Consider the following 17,989-nt stretch of genomic DNA (forward strand, 5'->3'; position numbering starts at 1 on the left):
CTCCTGCTGGAGGATGGTAAATAGGCTAAGATTATTTTAGCAAGATCATTTTCCATGGGCTCCTGGCTCTGGGGAGAGATCCTAACCAGGCATGTCAGAGTTGCTCTGCCTGGTCCCCAGAAGAGGCTTTAACTGTGATCCCCTCCGTTGCAGAAATGTTAACACAGGGAGATAGCAGCACGAGTCTCTCTGATTTCCAAGGCTGTCAGCCATTTACCAGCACTAAAACTGCCTTAGTAAGCTGTGTGAGCCCTCGACAGAACCTCTAACACATCTTCTCTCCCATCTGCTTCTTGCAGACAGTGCTATTCTGGACCTGTGAAAAATACCCACGCACTAAGGATTGGCGCTGCTTCCCTGAAGCCTTTCTGAGGCTGGTACAGAAGTTGCACAAGTGTGTAAGCCAGCACTTCCTCAAGCATTACTTTCTCAAGAACACCAATCTGCTCAAATATGCCAACACCAGTGACCTGGACCTGGTGGCCAGCAAGCTTGCAGTCTTCTTGGAGAACCCGGTCTTCTGCCTGGACTGAGGCAGGCAAAGGTCTCCTCACCCCAACCCTGAGCCAATCCTCCACCTCCTCTCCCCACCTGCAGTTGTTCTTCATGTCCTTCCAGTAGATGTTGCAGCTGGCTTTGTAAGACAGTTGGCACATGCAGCATGAAAGAGAAGTGTCAAGCTGGCAGTAGTGGGCGGTGAAAACTGATGGAAGGTATCGCTTGATGCCCAGCTGATCTAATTTGCTTTCAACTGTGACAGCCTGCCTGGAAGCTACAGCCAGTGAAACCCAACTTTGTGTCAGTCAGAACAGGCAACTGCCTTGTTCTCTGACTCTAGTCTTGTGGCACTTAAGCAGAAAAGCAGTGCAAAGGAGTCTCGCTCTGCTGCCTATCGCCTCTGTAATTTAGCACGTGTATTGTTGCTTCAATTGCCTTCCTCACAAGGACAGTGGGTTTAATTGCCTGCTTGCCTCACAAGCCAGCGCTGCAGAAGAACACAGGAACATTTCTGAGGTGCCCAAAGCTGGAAGCTTTCTCAGAGACACTTTGAAGCCTCCATCTCCAATTCAATGGGACCCTGCTCCAGTAAGAAGACAACCATACTGCTAGTGTTGAATAGCTCAACAAAAGCAAGAGGAGGAACAGTGGGGTTTTGCTTCCTCTTCGTTTTTCTCTCCTGCACTTATATTTTTCTTCCAATTGCTTCAAATATGTTTTCTTCTTGTTTGCCTTTGCCAGTTGTGTTAGTGCCATACAACCACGGGGCTTTGCCAGAGCAGATTTCACTCCCATTCCTGGCTCCATCCAGCAGGCTGGAGGAGGAGCAGGTCTTTCCCTAGTTTTTAGCACCCATGTATTTTTTGGGTGCCATACAGAAGGAGAATATTTTTCAAAGGCTGTTAGCTCCAACTCCCCCCCCCCCGTCCCCCAGTACTTTTAATATTATGGATGTTTAGAAAGAAAATCAATTTAAGTCTTTCAAAAGAACAGAGTTGTAGAATGAGTGTAAAGAATGCTGGGTTTAATGTTATTAAATCAGTGAAACTAAACCAAAGCTGGCTTTTTTTTCTTTTTTTTCCTTGTTACACCTATGCAGGAAAGTATGTCGGTCTCTCCTTTGCCAAGGCGGGTGGCAGAGAGGGGATTTGCTGTTCGAGCAGCATCCGTGGCGCAGCGTCTCCCCCTTGTGCCAGATTGTGGTGTGACCACACGTCTTCAGCGCCGCCTCTGCGCTCTGGCTTGGTCCCTGCTGCCGCCACTTCAGAGGGACAGGAACGTCCTGGAATGCGTCCAGAGCGTAATAAACCGGGTGGAAGGGCTGGCAGGCATGTCCTGTGAGGAGCGGGCTGAGAACTTTGGGCTTGTCAAGTTTAGAGAGATGGAGAGATGGCTCTCTCCAGCTCCCTGGGGAGGGGAAGGGGAGAGGGAGGTGCTGATCCCTCCTCCCTGGAATCCAGCGGTAGGACACGTGGAAATGGCTCAAAGCTTCCTAGAGGGGTGGTCGATGCCCCAAGCATGTTTGAGAGGCATTTGGACAACCTGATTTTAGTCAGCCTGGAAGGGTAGTTGGACTGGGTGATTGTTATAGGTCCCTTCCAACTGATATACTCAGTTCTGTTCCAATCTATTCTATTCTAGCCTTTCCTTCACCTAAGCATAGGAGGAGGCTTTCTTCTACAGTTCTTTAGCAGAGTAGATATGGGTCAGGCAGGATTCCAGCTATGTGGTCATTCTTGTACTGGTCTCTTGCATCAGATCCCACTATGTGCAGACCTGACCCTACCATGTAAACCAGCACCCTCCTTGCTCAGAACCTGGGAATACTCTCCAAGTCACCTTTCCACATGGGTAACCGCATTGTGTAGAACTGTTTTGAACAGTTAACTTCTCTTGCGAAACCTCTGTTCTCCAGGCTCCTTTCTAAAGTGTCAGTTTTGTGATGACACCTCCTGTTAAACTGTGGCTTTCCTGTTTCCTGAGCTGTTTCAGTAAAGACCAAGGAGATGCCAGTCTACCGAGCAGAGTCAGGCAGCTGTAGCAATGAAGTGATGTCTCTTGTTTCGTCTTGGTTTTGTATTGTGGTTGAAGGAATGGCTTCTGAAGTTAGAGGACGACAAAAGCGGTTTGAAAGGACAGTAAAAAATGTTCAGAGTTATTAATCCCAAGTTTGATATTTTACTGCTCTGATGTAAGAACCTTTTGGGATTTAGTTCTGGCTCTTAAATTTATCTCCCTTTGTAGCTGGGTGAAAAAAATGTTTCAGTGGTGACATCTTAACTTGGATGCAGCTGCGTATCAGAGTCCTCAGTTGCTGTGGTTCACAGCCTGCTATGTAGCAAAATCATGAGCATGCACCGTGTGCTGCGGAGCCATGACGTGGGATGTTCCGCTGCTCTGCCAGAGTGGCAGCCTCTTACAGCCAGGAATGAATCAGCAAAGCCAGCAAGTAAGCACAGAATGATGGACCCCTGCTCTGAGCCAAGTCTGATCATTTTTTTGCTCTATTTTCTTGTTGGTACACAGGCAAGTGCATCATCTAGCATATGCTGCTGCAGAAAATATCTTCGTCACCATATAAAACTAAAGATCTGCCCTGGAAAGTACGTTGCTACTGACCACAAAGACACAGGAACAATCCCTCAGCTTTTTCTCCAGAACAGCAAGACACGACACAGCTGGCCACTAGCAAAGGGTGAGGGAAAAGAGTTCTTTGAAGTTCTTTGCAAAAGGAACTAGGGTATCCACTGAAGTAGAAGAATACAAGAAATAATTCCATCTCAGACATAGCTTTGAGGTATACTACATGCTATCTTATATCATCTAGTGCAGGTCTGGTTGGGTCTGTGTGGGGATTTTGTGAGGCAGTTTTCTGTGGTTGTGGGAGAGTTGTGTAGGAGGTCTCTGATAAAAAACCAAACAAACAAAAAAACCAAACAAAAAAACCAAACAACACCACAAAAAACAACAATCCCTCCCCCAAAAACCAACCTCAAAAAAACTTGCCAAATATACTTGTCACATTTCTTATTACAGTAAACTCTCTGCAAATAGCTTTTCACTTATACACCCAATCTGATTGCAAAATCATGCCCTCATCCCAAGGTTTTCTTCCAAAAAAAGGATACCACATTGTGTAGGTTTAATCAAAAGTTCTATCTTTGTTCAGAGCATCTGGAAGGACTGTGACGACCATTTGTTCGCCCTCTCTTTTTCATTACTTCCATGAGTGTTTGCTGACTCCCAAAGGCACTGTCAGGGACAGAAGGAGAAATCTTGACCTTCATAATTTCTTTATGTTTGGCAGTGACTTTTGGCTTACTTCTCAGTTTTGCTTTCTCTTCTTAACTTCTTCTTAACTCATCTTAACTGTCTTTAAAACAAGAAGGGGCAAACAGTGGCCAAAAGGGAACTTCTTGCTTGCATGTGAAGCGCAGCACTAGAGAACAACAGGCATTCCCAAAGCACTCACTTAAGCAAAAGAGGGAGGAATTAAAATGCATATTTGTGATGAGACTGGGGTGCAATGAGTGTTTCCAGAAACCCTCTGTTCACGAGACATGAAACTGCACCTCTGAGAGAATTTCAGCTGACTCATGACTAAGCTCGTGGCCACCATTGCCTTTGCACAAGATGATGGTACTCAGCCTGAGTGCTAACTGAGGGTGTTTTTCAAGGTATATGAAAGGTAGCTCGTTCAAGCACCTTGTTGCTAACTGTTGACTGGGCAGGAGAGGTATGTGGGATCCTCACTGTCATGCCATGTGCGGGAACCTTAGCTGAGATGAGAGATGCTGAGAAGGCTCGTGGTGGGTGCTAAGGGCATCCTTACAGCTGCAGGGCATTCACAGCCCTTACCACAGACAGCATCCCTTCATCTGTCTGAAACTTCAATTTTAATGTGTTGCTCTGCCATATAAAACCCTACAACATCACCCTTGTGATGTTTTAGTTCTTTTACATTACCTGCCTTCAAATCACTAGAGGGCAATGTCTCTCTGAAGCACACACACCTCACTTGCTCTTAAAATCAGCATCTTGTAGTTTATCATCTTGTTAGTTTATCATCGAGCTGAGACAAATGAGCATGATTAATTTAATTCTAAAAAGGAGAGAAGAAAAGAGACCATGAAAGAGCTTTCTAATAAATAGCAAGACTTGGGTAAAAAGTCTCTAAACTCTGGGAACCGCTCCAAGAGCCAGAATATGGATTTATTTCTTTCTGCAGCAGAAGATGAACTTGCAGTAATTCCCAGCTGCCTTGGGTTGGGGAGAGCACCAACAAGCAAAGTGCAGGGAGGGTTCTGGGAAGGAGGAAACTTGCAGGAATAGCCACTCCCCAACTCCATCAGGATCCTGCTCTCTCTTCACGGGGAGCTGGGCCATGACTCCCATATACGCCTACCCTTCAGGCTCCTCTGTCTCCCTCTTTTTCTCTTTTTCTCCTTCCCTCTCCCCTACCCCTCCCTCTCAAAAAAAAAAAAAAAAGGAAAAAAAAGATATATTTTCTCTGAAGAAGTTTTCTGATGCTCTGGTGGGAATGGTCATTTCTGAGTGCAAATCATCTCTCTTAGTTCATGGGACCCGAGTGTACACAGAGGCCATTACAGACCATCTACTCACCTTCACTTATACTCCATTTTTAGTTTGAAATGGTGCCAAGAAATGAAGTTAGAGTACCTTGCAAACTATGTTCCCAGTGGGAGCAGCCTGGCCTCTCTGAGCAAAACAGTGGCATGGACAGTAATAGATAGCAGGCTAATTCTCCCTTCACGCTAAGTATTTTTCTCCTTACCAATGCTAGAATTTCTGTTTTCAGGAGAAACCTACTTTTTATTCTTATACCTCACCCCCAAGGACTCTCATCTGAAGTCCTTGCAATGTCACATGAGACAGTGACACAGCACCCAGTGCTCAAATCATAGTAAGAGATCCCAGCCGCCCTATCAGGCCAACCTGTGCCATGACCATAAGGAATTGTGTGATGTCCTTGACCTCTTTGGGGTCTGACTTCTCTGGCTGGAGTAATATGCATAGTTGCAAAGGAAGTAACGCAGCTCCAGGTAGCAAATGTGTTTTAGCCTTGCAGTACAAAGAAATGGACAATGCTTTCATCATGTTACAGGTATTTATTTGTCAGTTCTGCTCCAAGCAACATCTTCAATCTGAAAGAAAGGATAGAATCAGAGCCTAGCTTTGAAAGCATCTCCTGGATGGGTGATGAGGAATGCAGAGATGCCACCAGAGACCACGTCTGTGGAGAGTGCAGAATGTATTTTTCACAGGAAAGATTCTCTAATTTACCCTTAGCATCCTCATAAGTAGAAATTACAAGGAAATGCATCAAGGAAAGAAATAATCAGATTGAAAGGCTTTATAATAATTAGAAAAAAGAATGGCATCTTCTCAGGCTCTCCTGGGTGATGGTAATTACCAGCTGCACAACTGTGCAACTTAAAAATTTCTGGAGTAAAAAGCTAAATACCTCCTTGTTTCTGTTCTCAGAGAAGCCACTCTTGGAAACAGGCAGAAACACAGGCCAACAGCTCAGAGAAGCCTGAACTGAGCCTCCTTCAGCCTGGCAGGGCACCACTTTACATGCAGGGTGGTCCAGAACCTGATCCCAGGCCATGGCTTAGTGGCATCTGGCCCAATGCATTTTTCTTGTTGCCTTGTTGGAGGTGGGTACTATTTGTTATCCAGCTACTCAAACAGCCAAACAAACCTCTTCTGCCACAACTGCAGGCAGCCTTACACCCATCTCCTTCTGCTGCAACAGCAGGTCATAGCCCCTTCTGGTGCCAGTGTTGTCACCAGCACGGCTGGGCGGCCTGAGGGTCAAGGCAGCATGCACTGTAACTCAAGAAGCCTAGGTAATACCTTCCAGGGAAGAACTTTGGTTAATTCAGGAGAGCTTAAGAAAGTCCAGTTCCAAGCTAGTAATGAACCAAAACAAAAACATAGCTCAGGGGAAATTTAAAAAATCCCTCATAAAAAAATGTTAAGGAATTGAACATCAGTGTTGAATTCCTGTGATTCCCTTTTAAAAGGATGTGGACATGTAACTGGGAGGAATGTCATCAGCCACCTAATCCATCTGCTGCTCTTTCTTTCCTATCCCCTAAATCAACCAAGAGCTATTTCAAAGGTAGGTAGATTCTTTGCCCCTGGCTCCTCAGGCAGGCAGACTGTTTTAGACCCGCACAGATCATTAGGAGCTTTCTTTGAAATTTCAGCCTAAATGTGTTCACAGCCAGTGCTGTCTGGTTTGTACCAATACAGATCAAGCTGCTACTCTCTCTCCATTAGGGTTTAGTGTCTGTGCATCACAAGGATAATCATACGCTCTCTTGGCTTTAGCTGAGCATGACTAGATATGCCAAACTCTATGATCTCTTCTTCTCTTATAAAACTCTGTTCCAGTCCTGCTCTGCACTGAGTGTAACTCATCTCAGCACAGGTAGCCAGGGTGGTTTGCAGCATTCCAGATGGGGTCTCATCAGTATCTCCTATAATGGCATGCCACATTGATAGTACTAATCCATGCAGTATATCCCCTGTGCTGAAGAGGAAAAAACACCCAAAGGTCAAGTTCCCTCAAAAAACAACTGCAACTTCAAAGGAGGAGCGACTGTCATCAATGATTTCCTTTGGCAAGCCAGGTTAGGCTGGTTGAAGGCTTGCTGTGGTTGGATTGTCTTGGAAGTGAATTCTATTCCCAAAGCTGTGGGCCAACAGATTCATCATCTCCATGAGACTTGAGGCCAGGCCAAAATCAATGAGTCTGCTTCAGCCTGTTCCTCTCTGACTTCCCCAGTCAACAGCCAGCTTTGGTTTATATTTCTCCACCACTTCTTCCCCTTGAGTTAATGGTAGACACAGTCCCTCCTTATAACACAAATCCAGCTTTTTAGCACTAACTTGAAGACTTTGGCTGTTTTCTAGCTGTGTCATTACAATGCCATAGACTGGAGAGGTAACAGATCAGTGACCAGAGCTAATAGCAGCAAAAAGGATTAAATGAACAATAGATCTTGAGTGTAATTTATGAATACCATTAGCCACCAAGAGGGAATTACGTTATGGCTGCAGTTCTGAGGGGGAAGGGTGGGTCTTATCTAGGCAGGAAGAAAAAAAAGTGTCTGATTGCATTTGGATTAACAAACAGCTATATTAATTTGCCACATGATATGTCTTGGGCTTTTATGTTTAGATCAGATGTAATAGCATCCGAACAAAGACAAGCTGCATTTTCTCTATCTTGTGTTCAAATCCCCATGGCCAGGCAACATTGTGGTCATATCTCACAGCTGCCAGTCACGGAGCATCTGCCACCCTGCCTGGTAAAGCACACTCCTCCCTCAAAACTCTTGCAGAAAGGCAGGTTTTCTTCTCTTAGAGAAGAGACATGACTTTAGTTGCATGAGTGTCTCCTTGTAGCCTGTGCCCCACATCCTGGGGTGGGACTGAGCAAGAAATGCCTTTGTTTGCAGTGTCTCCTCTGCCTTTCCTCTGTATCTCATTAAACTGCTTAGCTTGACAGCTGGGGGCATTTGTTATAGTGTGATATGAAGGATCGTAATCAAATTAAACCTCAGGATTGTGTTGTGGAGGGAGAGATTAGACTGGAGAATAAAGAGAAAGTTTAATTTTGTGTGACACTGCAGAGTTGCCTCCACTTGAGGTGGTGACAGGGGTAGAAGGTCATAGTGGAGGCTCAAGCTGGGGGGGATTTGTTTCAATGTCTTCCTGCTCAGTTTGGAGCAGAAGGGTTTTAGCACCCACTTTGAAATAGGGAGTAGCTCTGCAGCCACCAGCCCCTCATGGGGTCAGTTCATTCTGCTTTGCTTCCTAAATGAGGACTTGAATAGAGGGCTTGCATGAGGGAGGAAAGCCCAGGGGATGTAAATGATGCCAGAAGCTAAAGCTGCATGTGTGCTGAAGCACAGTACTTCTGGGAGCAGAATGGCCTTGGCACTAGTCACTTAATTATCATTATCTTTGTGCTGGAGGCCCAGGTCCTTGACCTGAACTACTGTTTCCCAGTTCCTTCCTGTACTGGTGCATTTAGCACAGCATCCTATGAGTCCTTTAGCAGTCTGGTATCAGGAGACACTCTACAAAAGCCAGCAGGAGCCCCATGGTGTGAATATACCTCTAGGAGGTTTTGCTGTGAGCTCCTCTGAGCTGATTTCACTAGTATTAGAAGTAGCAATAAAAGTTAGCAGGTTGGGAAAGGCAGCATGCAGATGGGTTTCTGGCATCTGTGCCATCAGAGAGAAATGTGATTATAGGTCAGAGCAGCTTCAGTCTCTGTCCTCACCCCATTTAACAGGCAGGTCTCATGGAAAGACCCCAGCTACCACCAATTTCAGAATCAAACTCAGACCCCTGCAGCTTTCTTATGGGCATTATGTACTCACATAATCACATGCACATCCCATCATAACCAATCAAAACAGTATGAACATATAAATATACCCGTTTTCAAAAATGGTGGCTAGGCTGAGTCCTATCCCAAATGAAGTAAACAGCTGTCAAAAAAAGTGGAGATAAAAATGGCTATATAAATTTTTTAAAACTGTACCTAAGACCATTGTAAGTTCTGTTCCCACACCCCCTCTGTTACTTGCCCTGGAGATACACTTAATGAATAATATATTCTCTCATTGGCTTGATCTTTTGCTCAGATACCGTAGTCTCTTCCTTCTCCTTTGTCTGCTCTCCATTCCCTAGAGACTAAGTACTTTATGGCAGGAGCCTGACATAGAAAGATCTTCAGTTTCATTGTGCTTCCTGAAACTTAACACAATGCAAACCCTTATCAAAACCTCAGACTAATGAGGGAGATCCTGATCTGAACAGCTGAAAAGATGTCAGAGCCTTTCCAGCCACCCCAGGCAACTTCTGGGGTGATGAGGAGGTACTCGGAGGGGAGTAGATGGATGAGAAACTTGTACCCCACTCCTTTCGAGTGCTATAGCCATACAGATCACTAATGACATTCCCTGCTTTAGGATGATGAAGTGCCAGCACACAGAGGATGGCGGTGCCAGATGCTCGATATATGGCTTCGGGGGACTCACATCCAACATTAACAACCAAAAAAAGACGGCAACAGACTGACTGCCCCTCCTGGTGCCTGACAGAAACTCCAAGCGGCCACTCACACAGTGGGAAGGCACATATTGAGCCTTCTCTATGATACTCTAAGTTTGCAGCAGGATGGAGTGATTCTTCCTGCTTCTCCCGGGCCAGACATAGTCCGGGGCTGCTCTCAGGACCTCTGCACAGCATGTTGACTTTGGGCAAGCTCAAGGACCCATGAGGAGCCAGGGGAGCTGCATTGGAGGAAGAGCCTTTTGACAGTGCTTGGAGACTTTTCTGCTCAGCCCACAGCCGTGGTGGGAGGGAACAGTGGCAGAAATCCTGTTCTGGCTGGCCAAGCTCACCTTGGGTGTAGTGGTGCCCTGAGACAGTGCTGTATAGGATGACAGCAATGGTGTGGCCTCAGGAGCTGCTCCCTCTCTGGCACCACATGCCACCAAAAGCATCCCTGATGATGAAAGAGGCTGCTTTCAGCAACAGCACTTCAGGTCTTGATGAAAGTTTGAATAAGTAGTGATGATCACGTGCAACATGAATGTGATACACATTATATAAAATATGCACCAATCTAGCCAGTCCTAGGCTGCATTTGCCTTCATCACTCTCTCTAGGTACATGGGCAGAATGAATTTGGGGCACAGCCCAAACTTTCTCTGCCTGTCTACCCAGCTGGAACAGAAGGTGGCTGCCCCTGTAAGCACAGAGCAAAAAGAACTGCTGAGAGAAGGAGGCTGACCCCATCAGATGTCATCCCACTGTTGAGCCACTGCCCTGGTGACTTTGTCAGCTAAGGTAGCCTGTGCTTAGGTGCTGTCCTTGTGTTAAAGGCTCCTAAAGGCAGTTATCCTGCTCAAGCCCCACAAAGAGAAGACCAGTCTTTATTATGCCTCTTGGAGCTGCTGCAACACAAGAACTTCTTTGGAAATGTCTTCAATTAGGTTCCTGTAGGAACTGAGAAAGGGCGATTTGAGGCACAGTGATGAGACATCAGACCTAATAAAGTTAAACTGCATGACACACATGGGACCTATGACAAAGGAACACCTAAAACCACGGGTACCAACCCTCCAGTCAATTAAAATACTTCAAGAGCTGTTAAAAGAACCCCAAACAAATATGAGCAAAGACTTAAGGTGACTCCTGCTCTTCCTGCTGTGCGTGCAACAGCCATGGGGCAAGCTGGACTGATGGAGGTTGGGATGTGACAGGGGTCAGGAGTGAGCATGGCTAGGATTGGAGGTGGCAGCAGGCTCATCAGGCAGACTGGGCAGAGCAGAGTTTTTCCACAGTAAGTGACGGACAACATCCCTGTTTGTATTCCAGTACTAAACATTCCCCTTTTGCTTAGGAAACCACAGCAAAGGCTACCCTTGGTGTTTTAAAGTTTAGTCTCTTTGAATCTTCAACCTACAATCAAAACAAGGAAACAGAAAACAACGCTTCAACAAACAGTCACTGTTTACATCCAAAATATATGTAATTTATGAAAAACATGCTAGCATCCAAACCAGTGTCTGCTCACTGAACTCTGTGTAACACGTGATTAGTGAACAGGAGGGCACTGGGGGCTGGGGGTGTTTTTCTAAACAGGAAACATCTCAGAAAACAAATAGAAATTTTGGCAATACTCAGTAGTTGTTGAAATACAGCATAAAGCAGTCTAGGAGAGCCCCAATACACATTTCTGCTTCACCAAGGTACTGCAGGCATAGCTCTTTGAGAGGCTGGTCAGGTACCCACAAACTTGCTGTGCTAAGCGACACTGAAATTTCACACCAAACTTGGAGGTATGAACAGATGCATCCCTTTCTCAGTTCACAGAGAAACTGATCTGGTCTATGATCAACAATAAAGGAAAGCCACAATATGTGCCAAAATCTAGGGCTTAACAGACAGAAGCACCAATGTCAGCCCAGCAAGAGTCTTGTAATGCTGACAGCAGAGCTATGTGAGAACAATGTAATGGTTCTTACCTACAAATGTTGGACAACAGCTCTGTCTAAACCTCATTCTATAAGAGGCTGCAATTCAAACTTAGCTTTTATTGATTTTTTTCTAGTGGTCTCCTCTTATAAGTTGTAAAAGCCCTATCAAGCCCTGGTCAAACGTGGTGCAGGGGTCTTATCTGAAACATTTGTAAGACATATGGTAGTGCTTTGAAAGATGACCATTAAAATCAACAGGACTCTCTCTTTTTCTTACTTCAGTTTATCACCACAACATCCCCAAAGCATCTTCAGACCCTCTCCTCTCCCTGGCTTGGGCAAGACATGAACCCACATCATTGCTGCTGCTGCTGCTAGTGATGCTGTGTTGTTTTTCTCTCTGTTGTTATTTGATATTGTTAATGGTATGGTTTCCTTCCTGTTTGTGTGCTTGTTTAAATCCTTCTTGGTGATTACAGAGCCATCTCTTGGCAAATTGCAGTTCTCTGTCTGCAACACTTCTTGTGCCTTGAATGTAAATAGCATTAATTATTTTCAATAGTTTCTGGCTGTAAATGCAAGATTGACACGAGGAGAGCATTTTATATATTGCTGCCCTGGCCTCTGTTTCAAAGGTGGTCCCAGCAACAGGGCAGGAGTGACTGGAAAGGTGGTATTTCTCAGGCTGACCAGAAATAGCAGCATTTGCAGTAATTCTGTTCCTCTAGCCTGAGCAGGAAGCTACACAAGTATCTGGACTACTGTCAGTATCTGCTCAGAAACACAGAGGCAGGGTGTGAATGGATGCTATCCCACTCAGGGAGGCCACGCTTCTCCGCGCTTCTTTCTACTTCCTGATCCAGCCAGCTCAGGTGAGAGCCCTGCCTGTGTCTCAGCTTCGCAAAACCACCAAGGGCCTAATGCTATATTTGGGGGCAGTTTCTGCACTGCAGCCGCACCTGCAGGTGAAGGGGGATCCCTGTATTTATTTCTCCCTCATGGAGGGCAGAGCATCAGTCCAGCCCTGCTGCTGGCAGCTGAGTGCTCTGGTGTCCATCAGGGTGACAGCATGTACGCAGCTTCAAGCTCTGCCCAAGGCCTTCCAGGGAGAGCCCTTCTGACTGTCCTGCTCTGCTCCCTGAGCTTGTAGGGTGTGTTGTCTGCAAGGGGAGGGGGCCTGTAGGTCATGCCCTATATCCAACATGTGTCCCCTGATTCTCTTCAGAGCGCCGCAGTGCCATCCCCCCATTCTTCCTGGAAGATCCACAAGCAGTGGGGAGATGGGGGGGAGCAGCTCCATTTTTCCTTAGTTGTGTTTTCCCTTGTGCCCCGTGTCTCTTTGGTGTTGGGGAAGAAGATGCTGCCAAGGCTCTCGCTCTGTTAACTTGCTTCACACGTGTGTGCCTGTATCTGCTGCAAACAGCCCCCACCCCCCAAACCCTGCACTTAGAGTCCTTGAGCAAACCCTTCCACTGGCTGCAGTGCTACTGAAGGAAGACTGGGACAGAGGGGAGTGAGATAACGGGAGACGCTTTCGGGCACTAAAGTAGCTGTAATACCGAAGAGGTTTTTCTGATAGGGAGGCACCGGGGAGGGCTAGAGGCTCTGGCAGTGGAAAGGCTGAGGATGCTCCCTGGGATGCGGAGGGAGCCTGAGAGCCTACGGGGATCCTGGGTTTGCGGAGCGCGGCGGCCGCTGGGGTGCAGTGCAGCCCCGCCATCCGCCCTCCGCCCACGGGTGGGCTGCGGGCAGGGGCGTGAGGGCGAGGCACCTTCCCTCCCCGTGTTCCCCCTCTGGAGCCGTCAGAGTGGCCGGGGAGCTCCTTGAAAATAGCAGTTCGGGCACATATAAGCCTCCTCCTTTCCCTCCAAAACCTGCTGGGGGGAGCGTGGTCCTCTGTGAAGTGTGCAATTAGGAAAAATCCCCAATCGTAGGAAGTGGCAGAAGGAGCTGGGGCAGGTAGAGCTGATCCTCCATCCCGCTTTAAGCAGGGGGCTCCTGGATTTGGGACACCCCAGCACCAGAGCCATCCCTGCCAAGGCAGTAGGTACTTGCCCTCCCTGGGCAGAAGGCAGAGGTAATCATCTCTACACCCCTGGGCTGAGTTTCCTTTCACAGTCAGGTAATGCAGGGTGTTGCTTCAGACATGGGCACCTCCACAGAAACCTTCCTAAAAAATTTCTCATGCATTTTAATTTCATCCAAATGTGCACAGGTTTGTTTGGTTTTTTTCCCCACCTTCTCTGATCCAAGCCTAAATTTTCCTCTGCATTAGCTGTGCCAGCATGACCGAGAAGGCTCTCCCTGGGTAGCAAATGTGCCCATTGCCCCGTGCCTGCCCCGTGCCCCTCCTTGGCCCCAGCCCGGGCCAAGAACATCATGTACCTGCTGGTGGGCGGAGCACGTCAGTGACTCCGCTGCACTATTACGTTCCTCAAACCAACACCAAAAGTTATCCATTTCCTTTTTTTTTCCCCCCCTTTTAAGTGAGTGTAGTAGATTTATTGGGCAATGGAAACTTTCCATTCCAAGTGACTTGAGTTACACTGGAAACTGAAACATTTAAATATTTCTCAGCAGTCTTTTACACAGCTGCCTCACGCTCCTTCTCTCTGGAAGAGCTTTTAAACCCACATATGAGCTGGAGGGACCACTCCATGCCCCCACTTCCCCAGACCACAGTGCTGACATCAGGTTGCTGATCACGGCAGGAAGAGTGCTGGAAGCAAGGTGTCCTCAGCCAGCATGGAGTCCAGATGCAGCCAGGCAATTTGAATACAATCTCTAGTCCTAAAGCCAAGCTTTCGGCACGTGATGGCTGCGTGTGCGTCCTTAACAGCACTGGCAGTCAGATCCACTGGGTCCAAATTCCTTCCCACTCACCCAGATACCAGTTCAGGGAGGCAGCTGGTGCTGTGCCAGCCAGAAGGAAGGAAAGTCCATGAAACAGGGTAGCTGGGGCGGGGGGAGAGGGGGGTGTGTCTTGCATTACCTAGCATAGTGCTTCTACCATCTTGCTCTGATTTGGGGCACCCCTTGGCTCCCCTGATCACAGGGATCAGTCCAACAAAGTTAGGATGGTGCTGTGTGGAAACTGCATCCACCTTGGATCTGTTTTGAGCTTTATCCATCTCAAAAAGCTTGTCTATAAATGGAGTTATTTCAGAGTAGAGGAAAAGCACTCACTCTTTACTCCACACATGGTGTTACTTAGGCAGAGTAATTATGCAAATGCTGTTTGCATCCACCGTGTGTCAGCAAGTCAGCCCTACCCCGGGTGACTTTTGAGGACAGACAGCCAGGGCATAAAGAGCAGTGGACTGTTGTTGTAATTCCCTCTTGGCACTCTTGAGCAGCCTGGCTCAGCCCTGGGGATGGCACCTGGGCTTCTGCTGTGCTGTCCTGTGCTCCATCAGCAAAACTCGTCTCTGCTGCCAGCCCCAAAACCTGCAAAACCTGGATGCAACTGGAAAGAGGGGACACCAGCAGGATACCTCTCCTCCTGCCCACCCTTGCAGCACAGCAGCCAGCCCTGCCCAGTGTGTAAGGGGATGGGGTGTGGGAAATAGGATGCTGCAGATGGGACCTCTTATAAGCCTGATGGTGTGCCCTGATACACATCTTCTGTGCCACAAGGTAGATTTCCAGTACCTAAAAGGGGCCCACGGGAAAACTGGAGAGGGACTTCTTACAAAGGCATGTAGTGATAGGACAAGGGGGAACAGCTTCAAACTTCAAGCGGGCAGGTTTAGATTAGGTATTTGGAAGAAATCCCTCACTATGAGAGTGGTGAGGCACTGAACAGGTTGCCCAGAGAAGTTGTGGATATCCCATTCTTGGAAATGTTCGAGGCCAGGCTGGATGGAGCTTTGAGCAACCTGGACTAGTGGAAGGTGTCCCTCTCCATGGCAGGGGGGTTGGAACTAGATGATCTTTAAGGTCCCTTCCAACCCAAACCATTCTATGATTCTATGTGTCCCCATGTCATGGTGAGGTGCTTTCAGCTGCAGGCATGAGGATGAGCGTGGCCCCACTGGGGATGGCCTGTGCAGCTGAGCCAGCTGCAGGGAGCCCAAAGCATTTGGCCTTGTGCTGGTGTGACCAAATGACTCATGTCACCCTGAAGAATAACAGGCAGCATTGGCAAGGCAGGGTGAGCTGAATCATTCTGGCCAGAGCAGATGTACGCAAAGTGCAACAGGCCATCTCAGATCTGTTCGCAGCAGGAGCACTGCCACAGTCAAATCCCTATGGTTGTGGGCTGGGTGGGACCAGGAGCAGAGGCTGGAGCTGTGCCGCAGCAGTAACAGCATCGGATCAGCATGCTGCCTGTTGCAGCACGGCTGGAGACTTGGCTCTGCTTGAGAGGTTAAAACAATCCCTCCCTGTCCTTCAGGGGGGTTGGATTTCCACTGTGAGAAACATCAGCTTGAACGGGAGATTTCTGACTGAAGTGCTGCTTTGCTGCAGTTCTGCAGGCAGTGGAGAGAGCTATTCATGATGATTTCTTTTCCACCTCCCTTCTGAGCTCTAGGTCTGTGCATACCTTTTGTTGACTTCCCCTTAGTCTGCACCCAAACCTTCTTCTGCATCCTGCAGGGGTTTTCTTTGTGTTGCATACAGGGCAACTTTTAAATCTGGGTAGTTTCCCTCTTGATAGTAATAATTTTAGAAAAATCAAACCAAACCAAACCTCTTCAATTTGACCTGTTTAGTACATCAAACCTGTATAAACCATCATAGTTTTTTGTAAATCACTTCTAGGGTTTTCATATTAGATATTACTTCTCAAAGCCTGAAAGAGAAGATAAGAGATTCTGCTGTTCATCTTAAATGTGATGAAAACCTCAAGATTTCTGCGTGGGTGGCTGCACTGGGCATCACTGACAAGCACCCACAGTAAGTAGTTATTCCAGTAAAGCTCTGGAGTTTGGAGCTATGTAATTATGAAAAACCCCACATTTCCATTTAAAAATAATAAAATATCTTTCCAGGCCTGGGGGGTGTGTGTGGGAAAGTGTGAAAAATGAACCTACAAGCCTCACATTTCTCATACTAAGCAGCAAATAAAACCCCTACACATTATTTTAAAAATAAAATCTTGACTTTTTTTATCCACCTTCATGAGACTTGAAAGCTTCACATATGGGGTTTTTTTATTACTTATTTTTCTCCTTTCTCCACCCCCCACTCCACTCCACTGAAAGCTGAGGAGCTGGCAATAAAAAGACAGCCATTAATCCACCCATCAAGTGGTTCTGAAAACTCGACCTGTGGCCATGTAGCTGAGATGGATGGTGGTGCCAGGCTGGCTGTGTACATAGCCAGGGTGGAGCCTTCTATATTTAAAAGGCTCATACGGTGGTTAGAGGAGAAAATAAGACAAGTGAGTCTGTTAATTAGGGATAGAAAGCCTCAGTCCCTGAAGCTCTGGTACACATCACACTTTCCTCCAGCCCTTGACTTCCTTTCCACCCTAGTTATTCCATCTCTCCTGTTCGTCTTATATTTGATTATGAGTTCTTGAAGTAAAGGCTTCCTTGTCCCAGTACAGCAGGGTAGTCAGCTGTAATGGCCTTTTCAGGTCACTCAAAGAGTTACTCAGTGCTTGATTCCTTACACACTGGGATGGAGAGCTTTAGTGCTCTAAGAAAAGTGGCCCGAAAGACTTATCAGCTCTGGGCAGCTCCTCTGTCCCTAAGGACAGTTTCCCAGGGGATCTTGTCCACTAATTCTTTAAAGAGCTGGAAGTTTATTCTTCGGAAGTTCACTCTGCTCCTCACCAAGCCCATGTTCCTCAAGATCATGAACTCAACCCAGGCCTTGGTTGCTACAGCCCAGACTGCCTCCACTTAACTTCTCTGATGAGCTCAACTGCATATGTGAGCACCAGGTCCAGCAATACTCCTCCTCTGAGTGGTTTGTCCAATACCTAGACCAGGAAGTTGTCCTCTATGCATTCCAGGAATCTCCTGGATTGCTCTCAGCCATCTGTATTGCTTTCCCACTAGATGTCTGGATGTTTGAAATTCTCCATCTGGATGAAAGCATGTGAGTGTGATGCTTCTGTAGATGAAGCAAGACGCCTCATCAGCAGGCTCCCCCAGTCAGGCACCTGGAGCAGACTCCAACCACAAGGTGTCCTTTCTTGGTCCAGTCCTTGATTTTCACCCACAAGCTCCCAACCTGTTCACGGGTGTTTCTCAGAGGTAGCTTTCCACAATCTATCCATTCCTTAACCTAGAGCACAATAACCCTTCCTCCTTCTCATCTCTTCTGGAAAGCTCATAGCCCTCAACTGCAGTGTTGCAGTTGCGCGAATCGTCCCACCATGTTTCTGTGACAGCAATTAGCTCATACTTTTCCAATTGCACCACGGTTTCCAGCTCCTCTTGCTTGTTTACCATGCTGTGTGCATTGGTGTAGAGACACTTCCGTTGGGCTATCAACCTCCTCAC

The 17,989-nt window shown here is 47.1% G+C and overlaps 1 protein-coding gene across 3 annotated transcripts in view; it reads left to right on the plus strand.

Moving 5' to 3' along the window:
• The window catches only part of SLC22A15 (solute carrier family 22 member 15), a 69,012-nt gene extending 67,470 nt beyond the window's left edge, over positions 1–1,542 (plus strand). For all 3 annotated transcript variants that reach the window (XM_027653481.1, XM_027653480.1, XM_027653482.1), the window contains one exon: positions 300–1,542. In XM_027653481.1, the coding sequence (XP_027509282.1) occupies positions 300–533 (234 nt within the window). In that variant the 3' untranslated portion in view covers positions 534–1,542. The remainder of the gene's footprint in view (positions 1–299) is intronic.
• Positions 1,543–17,989: the final 16,447 nt, after the last annotated feature.

The sequence above is a fragment of the Corapipo altera genome, unplaced genomic scaffold (assembly GCF_003945725.1).
Source record: "Corapipo altera isolate COAL_440 unplaced genomic scaffold, ASM394572v1 61, whole genome shotgun sequence".
NCBI classification, from domain to species: Eukaryota; Metazoa; Chordata; class Aves; order Passeriformes; family Pipridae; genus Corapipo; species Corapipo altera.